Source organism: Propithecus coquereli, unplaced genomic scaffold (assembly GCF_000956105.1).
Source record: "Propithecus coquereli isolate 6110/MARCELLA unplaced genomic scaffold, Pcoq_1.0 Scaffold238, whole genome shotgun sequence".
Taxonomy (NCBI): Eukaryota; Metazoa; Chordata; class Mammalia; order Primates; family Indriidae; genus Propithecus; species Propithecus coquereli.
The window spans coordinates 1,877,162-1,889,120 of NW_012147930.1; the positions used below are offsets into that span (position 1 = coordinate 1,877,162).

At 48.1% G+C, this 11,959-nt stretch overlaps 1 protein-coding gene across 1 annotated transcript in view; it reads right to left on the reverse strand.

Moving 5' to 3' along the window:
- CSMD1 (CUB and Sushi multiple domains 1) overlaps positions 1–11,959 on the reverse strand; it is a 1,519,798-nt gene that overhangs the window by 443,295 nt on the left and 1,064,544 nt on the right. Inside the window, 1 exon segment of the mRNA XM_012645868.1 lies at positions 7,711–7,788. Within this exon segment, the coding sequence (XP_012501322.1) occupies positions 7,711–7,788 (78 nt within the window).

Genomic DNA, 11,959 nt, shown 5'->3' on the forward strand with positions numbered 1-11,959 from the left:
GCCGATAGAGGAGCCCCAGTGAGGAATTATTCTAGTCTACAGAGTTGCGGGCTGCAGTTTCTCGCTAACAAAGATTGGATCACGCCAGACGATTTAATTATAACAACCCGGCGGTTCCCTCTTCTGACGGCTGCTGGAATTAGTTTGACTGGATTGACACCAAAAGCCAATAATCCCACACTCCTCCAGAGCTTCAGAGTTTTTCTCGCCTAATTATATAGGAAGACTGTGTGGGGACTTGTAAGTTATTTTATTTTTATAAAATTTGATGAAAACTCATGTGATACATTGAGCTTCTAAAAAAACAGAAAAATAAGTGATGGGAAGATCCTAAAATCTATATTGTTTTTTCAAGTCTGCCCTAATCTCTAAATTGTTTCCTAGTCGCTGTTTGAAGTAAAAGGATGCATTTTTTTAGTCGTTTTTGCAAAGTGAGTTGTTCCCTTTAGTTATTCAATTATATTCCATAATCGTATGCTAAACCATTTAGAAAGCATTTGCTTCCTGCTAGGGTTACAATTCAATTTAACCATCTAAATCCAGTCTGGCGACATCTTGTTTTAAGTGTTTGAACTCCTTCTTTTCCTGGTTATTTAAAAAATTATATTATGCAAATAGTATGTTAAATAATTGATGAACCACCTAGCTTTGCTTCTATTTACCAGTGATGCTTTTCTTCCCAAATGTATCCAGACAACAATCCCTCTCACAGCAAGATTTTCCAAAGCATTTTAAAAGATATTTTAGCTCCTGCAGTGACAAAGGCCCATTTAGAAACGGCAAGCATAATTTACTTACCTGATTTATGAAGCAATTTATACAATCTAGCACGTTCGTGCTACGTGGGGTTGGATCTTTGTTAAGAAAACAAGGATCTCTAACAATTGCAAAACATCGAATTATTACATTTTATGATGGAACAAAGTAGATTAGGGCAATTATCCCTCTTGTTTTATTAAACCTTTATACAACTGTTAGAGGTTAATGGGGCTATTATTTTTCCTACTGTCAAAATCTGCTTCGAAGCAAGATCTAGCGCACGCGGTGCTGGGATCAGGCACGTGGAATGGCAGACGCGCCTGTCTCCACAGCGGCATGGCAGGTCACTCAGTCTGCCCCATTCAGACAAATCGTCAGTACTCAGACTGCAGTGATGTCCCCAAACAAGCCCTGAGATGAGAGGCATCTCTGGCACATTAATAGCAAGCTCAATATCTTTAACGATATTATTATGAAACAAAATGGTTTTTTTTTTGTAGATGGGTAAAGCAGATCGTGCAGATTCCTGAAGATTATTCATGTGGGGATTCATAGAACAAAAATGCAAAAAATGTATCCGGTTACCTAGGAATTACGGCTGGAAGAAAACGCCAGTTAGAAATGATTTCTGGAAAAAGGTTTCAGAGCTTGAAATGACACAAGCATTATGTCCAGCTGACAAGGTCAGGGGAAGTGTCCCTGTCCTGTTCCCTGGGCTGGCTGGACATCAAGCCAGCCCTCCAGGCTGGTCTACAGCCCCCCACTTTCCTCCATCCACCCCTCACACCCACACCCACGTCACGCTCCGAGTTGGGGGAACACTTTGTGGAACAGCAGGGCTGCGTTTTACTCCAGTTCTTCAAATGACCTTCCCAGGAGCGAGCCTGTCCCAGTCGTTGATTCGGTAACAAACGGACTCCTTCAGCAGTGCCATGGGGGAAATGAGCATATTACGGAGTGTTTTCCGACTGACTAGAGCACAGAATTGAGACGGACAAGGAGTTTTTATTACCGACAGCCACCACCTCTTGAGAGAAAGTAGAAAATCAAGTAATTTCTCATAGTTTTAATGTGTCCTTGCATGCAGTAGGTGTGATGATTCTAAGATTGCTGTGTTTTATTGACACGGATAAATTAATTATTTGTGTCTCTTTCACAGAACACGTGTGAATACTCAGGTACGAGCATTCTCTTAAGCAACGCCCAGCGCACGTCCGTCCCAGCCGTGGAGCAGGTCCTGTGAGGAGCACTGGGTCACTTGCTTTGTGTGGCACCTGCTGTCACCTGGCCTCACATCCCCTCTTTCTGTGGGTTTCTATATTTCATGGGTTGTTCCACCAATAAAAAGAATAATAAATTTCCGTTTTTACTCAATCATCGATCAATGTTGCTGCCTTTATGACAACACACTTTGTGGAACGCATATTTACAATTATCTGACCGAAGTTCGGCAGTGATCCGAAACACCAGCAGACTGTAGTTTCTCCTAAGGAAGGAGTGTATATTGGGGACCTTCCTGACAGTCCCGGACTTTCCCCAAAATGTGACTGTCAAACACATGAATGAAAACGTGAGATACAAAGACCTCACTGAAGAAGAGCACGAGCTCCTTCTCGCTCCTTCGCGCCCTGCACAGCCACGCCCCTCCCTCGCCCAATCCACAAGCGCTCAGGGAGCTCCTGCCGTGTTCCAGGGACTCTCGCGGGTGTCCTGGCAGAGATCAGAGAACCAAGCAGACAAAAGCACCTGCCCTCATGCAGTTTCTGTTCCGTTGGGGGTAGTGGGAACAGGAAATGGATGAGATTGTGCGTATGTGTGTACAGTGCACAAATACACACACATATTTGTCTGATTTATAGGATACATTATAATAAGTAAAAACACGAAAATGGAGCAGGTACCAGAAGAACACAGAAATTGAGGTGGGCAAGGTATTTAGGTAGGTGACAGTGAGAGCCTGCAGAGAAGGTGACTTCTGAGAAATGATCAGAAGGAAGGGAGGGAGTGGCTCCCTTGGGGAGAGCACTTCAGACTGAGGACAGAGGAGAGCAAAGACCCTGAGGGGGAGGGTGTCTACTTCCTTAAGCGGTTCAGAAACTAGTGACCAGGAGCAAGAGGAACAGCAGACCAGGGTGGGGAGGAAGGGAGGTCTCGTGAGTCTCCGTAAGGAACGTGGGTTTATTTGGCTGCGATGGACGACGTTACAGGGTGTGGCGCAGAGGAATGATGTGGGTCCGGCGATGCTTCACCCAGACCCCCTAGCAGCAAGGGACAGACGGAGCAGGGAGAGGGGACCAGGTGGACGTGCAGGACAGGTGAGGGGCAGCGGGGGTTGGAGGTGTGGAGAAAGGTGGGCTTTGGATACCTGTTGGGAGAGAACAGGGCTGGCTGGAGGGCTGGGGACGGGGTGGCGTGAGGTCAGCGACGGACCGGTGGGGAATCCTGGCCGTTTTCTGAGATGGGCAAGAGCGTAGGAGGCGCCTGCTAGACACTGGGTGGGAATCCTGGCTGGGCAGGTGGGTGCCAGAGTCTGAAATTCAGGGGAGAATCCTGGCTAACAAAACGAATCTGCCTCATTCCACTCTGGAAGTGGATCACATAGGAACAACTAACTAAACCGTAAAAAAACATCGCGATGCTTTGCTTTTTTAAAGTTTCTCATTGTGAGCCTATTAATGAGAATTCACGGTTTCTTTTTTCCTTTCTCTTAACTTCCTCAGACCTCAGAAAACGGATCGATGCTAGCGTCTTTCCCTGGGCTGAGCCCCCTTGCTTGTCATTAGGATGCTAAACTTAGGGCTGACACGAGGGCAAGAAACTATGCAAGACATTAAAAAATTGAACCTTTTTTTTTTAGCACATTGTAATTTAAACACAAAGAGAATATTACCCACTAGTATAATTTACTTGCTCATAAGTTATTCCAAACTTAAGTCAACTAAAACTATGAACAGAACAATTACAGTGATAAACGGACAGATGCAGCTCGCCCCAGGGCCCGTGGAAACATCTCGTACATGGTATGTTTCAGAAAGCAGTGCAACCAGGGAAGCCATTTCAGAGAGATAACACAATCTGTAGTTATGATTATATCACTGAGTGTAAACAGTAGTCGTGACACCACTTTGCAGCGAGTTCTAGGAACAGAGCCACAGGTTTTAAAATCTGCCCTTCCAAATAATTATGTCTGAGCCAAGGAAAACCAGAGGAAAGGGAAGCTCCATGCACCCACAACAGACGTATCCGACGAATGCTTTTCGTTAACAGGACTGTCTGTTGGGAACTGGGGAGGGTGCTGCTCTGCTCTGCTTCGGCTCCCCTTCGAGGCAGGGAGGGATCGATTGACAGAGGGCAAGGATGTAAAGCTGACGGGCGGATGTGGGAGAATTCTCCGGGCACTTAGTTCATAACGTTCTGCTGATATTTTCCCCAAGGGTTTATACGACAATGCATTGTATTGCTCAATTTTCCCACATTTTTTTAAATTCAGCTTTACATTAAGTAATGATCCTGTACCAACCGCCCCATCCTCGTCGGGTATCAACCGAATCAACCGTTGCGGCTGCAAATGCTCAACAAGCAGGACGCGGCGGCATCAATTCACCGAGCGCGTTACGACAGATCAATGCAAACTGTAAAGTCATTCGTCTTTAACGTTATACTGGAGGGAAAATCTCTAGCTCGAAAATAACAGCTGAGGTTTTCAGGTATCCTCTTCCCTCCAGAGTCTTATATGTTGGAGTTAGAAGGGTTAGAAGGGCACAGGCAGATTATCTAGCCTCGTAATCCTCGCACTGAGAGTGTTGCTAAAATTGGATTCCGCCAAGCAGAATGCTCAGGAGAAGAAACTACACCTACTGTTGCCATCATTAAAAAATACCGAGTGGCAATTTCATAATCTCTTGATCTCAAAATGCTTAAATCTCTGAATAAAGACTACCTCCTGGCCCCCAATCACTCAAGGGTGCAAAGAAGGTTGGGGACGGGGTATTTACCACGTTCATTTCAGAAGCCCTTTCTGTGGCATAATGTGGCCTGTTTAATTTTTCCAAGCTTAAAATAACTAGAAATGTAGAGCATTATACACATTTAATATCTTAATGATTTTTTTCCTGAAAACATTATTGATTACAAACCGATGAAAAAAGGAACTTCTAAATCTTCTCATCCCGAGGGGTAATGTAGAGAACCGCCCTCATTGTACAGGAGAGTCGAAATCCCTCTCTGGCCTCTGCTCACTCAGCTCCACGGCGGCGCCTCCCACTCACAGAGCACCGGCCCGCCCAGGAGGGAGCCGTCCTTGCAGCCCTTCTTGTCAGGCCTTCAGAAGTTGGCCTCCGAGGAGGACCCCACACCCCGCAGGGAAAGGAGGGCTCCACGGCCGCTGCCGCCACGCGTTCTACTCCCGAGCAGTCTCAGAGCAAAGACCCCTACACTGGAAGATATGCCACGCTTGCAGCGAGAGAAATCCTGAGACAGAGGTAAACAGAGGGCACCGTGTGGCCGAAGCAGACCCCGCGCTGGACATTCATCATGAAAATTTCGTCATATCCACAGCAAAACCCTTCACTGGAGGAACAATCACGTAGCTTGTGCAAGAGACGGCGTGCGTGGATTTAATCTGGAATATCGAGGGCTGGTCTGGAAGAGAAACCCAGCTCTGGGGATGAAGCCGGAATGTAGAGACTAAAGTTTATCGACTGGCTGGGAAAAGAATAAGGCCCCTTCTGAAGGCACGGGCACCCACCGCCTGTAGACACATGATGGGATCATGATGTCAGCCACAGGGATCTCCATGGCGGGTCTTGTGTGAAGAATGCAGGTGACTTCCACGTGCAGCCTCTCAGACACGGCTCCACGAGGAGCCGGAACAGAAGACAGGGTGCCAGCCACGGTGGACCTGAGTGCGCACTCCATCCTCTGGAATGTGCCCTGGACGGGCCCCACCTCCCGCGATCAGCCTGGGATACGAGAGGGTGCGTTCAGCTGCCTGATCTCACCTCCGCCACAAACACGGTCCCTGTGCCCGTTCCGCTCCTGCTCGACTCACTGCTTACCCCGTTCACCCCTCCCTGTTTATGTGTGGAGAAGCTCCTAACGGTCTCGTTCACAGGATGCCCGCTGCGAGTCTTACGCCAGAATAGGCAACTTACAAACATCTCGGTTTATCTGCATGACAACCCTATAAACAAGACCACTAGGTTAATTTTGTAAGGGATGAGCCTTGAATAAGGTACGTGCTTGTACAACCGTGGAATCCTTGCCTCTCTCACTTCTAATCCTACGTCCTCTCTTCTGGGAAGCACTTATTGATCAACTTGATGTCCAACTGACCTGGCATCGGACCTCATACAGATTTAATGTAAGGGCTGCAGCTGGTATGCAGCTCTGCACTGAGCTTCAGATCCTTCCTGCAGGGGTTTCAATCATGAACATAAAATCACTTGCAAATCATTGTAAATACTGTATCTCCCACTCTAGAACATTCTGGACTAAAAGCTAATAAGAACAAAATATTAAAATTTTATTTAAAAAGTCTTCCTTCCTCTTTCCCCTTCACTTGTTTTCTACTTAAGTTGTTTCCACTCCTTTTTAGTCTAATTTCATTTGAAGGTTACTGGCCATGACTATTAAACAGAAAGTATAAGGAAAACATTTACAGATTGAGTTTTTTAGGGGAGGGGACCCAAGGACCAGAGTTGCCGTCAGAGTTTAGGTGTACCCGTTTATTAGCTTTAGTGGAATATTTACCACAGATGAGCCTCGTGCAGAAACCTGGTGCAGCACACAGAGGAAAACAGAGTCCATCGACCTGAAGACGCTCAGGAGTCTGCCCCGCCCGCTTCCACCTCTAGCGCTACTGGGCGTTCGGAAAGCAAATAAAACGCGTAGCTCGGAAATACCGGGTAAGGCGCACCCGCAGCGCAGGGCAGTGAGAACGGCACAAGTGGAGGTCACTAGGGACGCGTAGAAAAGGCCCCCAGCAGGTGGAAAGTCCTAGAAAGAGCGTGACGCAGAGCAAGGGCCACACTGGACATCAACGCATGTGGTGTGTCCAGGGAGCCGGCGGATCCCCACTTACGGGGACCAGCAAAGCCACAGGGGAAGCTGTCACAGAGGAGTGAGCACAGACCTCGGCAAACAAAGCCAGAGAACGCTGACTGTGCCTGGAGCAGCCAGACGCGGCGACCCGCGGCAAGTCTCCAAGAAATGCATCGGATGGCAGCATGCGGCCAAGGGACAGAGGGCCCTTCTGGCAGAGAAGCACGATGACATGGCTGAAGAGTGGCAAGGTGTCCTATGGCTGCACAATTACAAGGGGTGCCTGAGAGGGGGGGACTCCAGAATGGTGGGTGTGGAAGAAGATACCTCCACGCACCCCGTGGCCGCTCATGGGGACCTGCCGTGTACGGGCGGGTGCAGGCGCAATCAGCAAGGCATGGCCTTCAGACCTGTTCTCTCTTGGGGAGGACTCAGACACTGCCCTAAAGCTAGCTCATTCTTCAGGCAGCGGGTGATGAGAACGTCCCCACAGACAAATGACAAGACCAGACCTCTGTTTCCCAAAGATCAGCCTGGTGTGTGTGCGGTGGGCTGTGTAGACTAGAATGGAGACCGACGGGTATCAAGACGCCTGACAGTGTGACATTTATTTAAGAGAGACGCCTTCAAGGTCCAGCCTCAGACAAGGACCCGTGAGGGCAGAGGGTGGAGACAGATTTGAGGTATGTTTGGCAGGTGGGATCCACATGGCATTCCTACCCCAGAGTGTGAAGCCAGTGCATGTCCTGTCTCCAAGAAAGCACTTCTGCACTTAGACAAGATGAAAGAGATGAAGTGGGAAAAGCAGTTTATAAAATTACCTCTCCTTAACTGTCCCCATTCTCTCCTCTACTCCCCCTTTAATTGACACATCGATCTTCATACAGAGAGAAAGAGAACTCTACTCACAGACAGAGTTTTTATGGCTGCCGTCCTTGCTGGGTAGCATCTTGACACCTCTCGACTTCAACTCGATTGCCTTTTTCACTGGAAGAAACAAAATGAAGCCATTAGTAGGTGAAACCTGGAGATCATAAAACAATGTTTCATCCTCGTCGTGTTTCCCATCATAACTGCTCTCCTACCGATCCCTGAAAATGGGGCATGCTCTAAAAGGCTAATGATGCAAAGAAAACGAAGTAGATGAGCTTGTGAATAATTAACAGGAGGCTATCAAGCAGCAAGATCGTATCTTATGATAACCGTGTCAGATCTAGAAATAATGTGTGCTGCAGTTGGCCTTACACATCCAGCCCTGTTGACGGCTGGCAACGGCAGATCCCACAAATCATTATCATCTCACCGAAGAGTCCGGGCAGATCGCTCTCTCCGTTTATGCATAGCGACTATGGAGCTTTCTAAATTTGCTATGCTCGTGAAAAATTTTAGAAAAAGCCACCAGTTGCTCATTCATTTATTCATATATTCACGTCATCACGTAGAGTTCAGCAGACCTGGATGGATGCAGGGGTAGGGCACGGGGCAACAGCCCCTCCAGACCTGCACGTGCTATAAGCAACGCAAAAGGCACGGGTGGCGTTGGTTTGTAACGTCGTGCTGCTCAGATTCAAGTAAGTTTCTTGGTTTTCTAGGTCCTGCATTAATAAACATTTTAAGAAGCTCCACTTTTCTACTCGTTTCCAGAAAAGCAAAGAGGAGAGAGGCATTTTGTGACAAGAAAATAGAACATGATCTGATTCTCTAAGAAATCTTACGCGTGGCTTTAGTAAGTGTCCAGCGGAGAGACTGGACTGAGAGTCGCCGCCAGCAGGCGGATGCGGGTTCAGATCTTTGCTTGGGACTCGGTAGCTATGCAGCCTGGGTAAGTCACTTAGCTCCGAGCCTGTTCATGTATCTGTGAAACTGGTGAGATGGCGAGTTCTGTGTGTCGACTTGACTGGGCCACAAGGTGCCCTGATATTTGGTCAGATGTGACTCTGGGTGTGTCCGTGACATTGAAATGAGCAAAGGGGGTGAGCCCGAGGGCCCTCCCCTGCATGGGTGGGCCGTGCCCAATCAGGCGAAGGCCTGGATAGAACACAAATGCAGACCCTCCCCTGAGGACAGACTTCTTCCTGCCCGATGGGCTTGAACTGGAACATCGGCCCTCCTGGGCCTCCACCGGGCCAACTCACGCCCTGCATGCCTTGGGTCTTGTCGGCCTGCATGAGTGTGTGAGCCAATTCCTTGAAATAAATCTCTTTTTATTTACACACACGTGTCAAGAGATTTACATAAATAAAGCACACACAGTTGGCCCGTGAGCAACGTGGGCGTCAGGGCACTGTTTTCTGCCCCTGCCCCTTTGAAAATCTGCATGTAACTTTTGTCTCCCTCAGACTCAAGAACTAACAGCCTCCTGGATAACACAGTCACTTAATGTGTAGACTAGTATCTACATATATTTTATGCCTTCATGACATACCTTTTTCTTATTTTTTTATATTTCTAGGGTATACAGCTCATTTTAAATTTTTTTAAATCATCCCCAAACTCCAAAAATATTTCAATATATTTATTTTTAAAAATTCATGCATAAGCAGAGCCATGCGGTCAAACACACGTTGTTCACGTGACGGAACTATTTTAGCACAAAAACACAGGACCCCCGACAAAGCCCACCCTCAGCTCCAGCTCAGCCCTGGCTCAGAGTAAGGGCTCAGCCTCCTCCTGCCCGGGCTTCCTGGAGGCAGATGAGCTTCGGGAATCCCAAATCAGGGCTCTGAATGCATCTGAGCAGGAAACACTACTTTTAGCCATGGTCAGATTAAATTCATGGATTGTTCCTAAGTAAATGAGACCAAGTAGGCACAAAATCATCTGCTTGTCACTAAAGTGAAAGGATAAGCTATTGATACTTTTAATTTAGCTTTTCTTTCTGACGTAATAGAATGAAAGCTGATTCACTCGCATTTCCTACATCCTTTATAGAAAGCAAGCTTTTAAATTCAAAGAAAAAAGCAATTCCTTGGCTTCTCCCCACCTCCCCCAGCTCCAGGAGGAGGGATTGATAGAGCAGCTTTGGAAGGGGAGGGGCTGGCGTTTGACAGGTCAGGAGTGGCCTCGACACAGCTGCCACCAGGCGAGGGGGGCTGAGGTGGTGGCACCTATGGTGCAGGTCAGCTCCCCTGGGGCACCCGGACCTCTGGGGACTGTCGCTAACCTGCGGCCTTTCCTGAAGCTGAGGCCCTGGCATGGCATTGCTCTGGACTGCTCAACAGCTGATCTGGAAGCTCGGATTATTTTCAAAATGTTCTTATTCACACGATCTCCCCTATTTGATGATCCTACATGGTTAGCAGGGTCTGGAGGTTACAATTATTCCCTTTCTGTCATAATCGAAAGGTGCCTGGCCTTAGATTTAAAATCTTATCACCATTATACTAGCCATGTAACCTGATGAACCACTTAAACATCATAAGTCTCAGTTTTCAAATCTTTAAAAGTAAGAATAAGCACTGCTACCGTCTGAATGTTGGTGCTCCCTAAAATTCCAGTCGGAACCTAATATCCAACGTGATAGTGTCACGAGGTGGGGCCTCTAGGAAGCGATTAGGTCACGAGGGCTCTGCTCTCGTGAGTGGGTTAATTGTCCCTACAGGAGAAGTTGACTGGATCTCCCCGTCCCCTTCCACTACGTGAGGACCCCGCCAGCGGCACCGTCTCCGACGCAGAGAGCAGCCCTCACCAGACACTGAACCTGCCGGTGCCTTGACCTGGGGCGTTTCGATTATGTGCACATCACCCGGTCTAAGGTGTTGTGTGATAGCCTCCCAGACAGACTGGGATGGACACTTCTGTGAATTTTATTAGGATAACAGGGAGAGATGAGTGTGGAGGGAATATAAACTTTGGAGTGCTCCTCCCAGCAGTGTGGCTCGGGAAGGAGCAAATAAACCCAGTGCAGTTGTTTGGCTCAAAGAGATCATCACAGTCAGAGCCATAACTGGACCACGGGACTCCCAGGGTTGACTCTGCTCGCTGGGGGAGAAGGGAGCTGGACCAGTCAGATCCCCCCAAGGAAGGGCTGGGTGGAGTGTGCTCAGCCACAGACGGCCACCTCACCCAGGGTCCTTCTGGAAACAGACCAAAGAGAGAGGCTACTTGCACCTGTGGCTGCAGCTCCAAGCACCCTGCGGTTGCCGAGGCTCTGCGGACCTCCCTCCTCGGCCGGGACCCAAAGGGTGCTCCCTCCTGAGCACCCTGCACACCGAAGCACACTCAGAGACCGACGTGCACAGAACCCAGCGGAGGCACCCGGTGTCTCTCTTCTTTCTCTACTGACTCTTCACCCTGTTTCCTCTCACCCTTGTCTCTTTGCTGGGGCAATAAACAACGTAGAAACGGGAAAATGAGATCTAGAATCTGCTCGCGCTGCTGCAGCCCTGCTGGCGGCACGCTCGGCTCTCCCGTCAGATCTCCCCAGGATAACGGTTTAACTTGAAATGGCAAATGCCCTGATGTGTGTCCGCCATCGTCCACACTTTCTGGTGCTGAAATAACTTTATCCCGGAGTCACTCGGAGAGAGGCCACGTATGCACAATAAACAACGAACAGGAGAATCGATGGGAGATGATAAAGAACATAACATTCAAAGCAAATGTCGCCCAACATAAACAGATAAAACAAGCAGAACTCAATCCACTCAGAAAATAAAAAGGAAAACTGAGTAGCCTTTGGGGGGTGATAAAGGTGTCTGAATACACAGGACCTGTCTGAGAGTCTGATGAGATAACACATTTCATAATTTTGCAATTGAGTGTTTGGAGCTCTGTAAAGCTAAATTTCCACCCGGGACATTTTTATTTATATATTTATTACTTTTCAATAAGATGGTGTTATACCACCGTAGACTATCTGCTCCACTGAGTTCTAATTTGTTTCAAGTTATTATGTTCTCTTATTAGACAGCTCTGATTCCTGGCAGGGTCGTACAGAAAGGGAAGGTGACTGTGTGTCCTCACTCCACCGTGTCTGGCTTTATCCTCTCCTCACCCCTCTGGGGCTCTTCTTTTCCTCCATCCAGACTCCTCCTCCTCCTCCTCCTCCTCCTCCATCCAACTTCTCTCAGAGCTGGGCAGACAGATTTCCATTTGCAAAGAAAGGGGAGAGAGAGAGAGAGAGAGAGAGAGAGAGAGAGAGAGAGAGAGAGAGAGA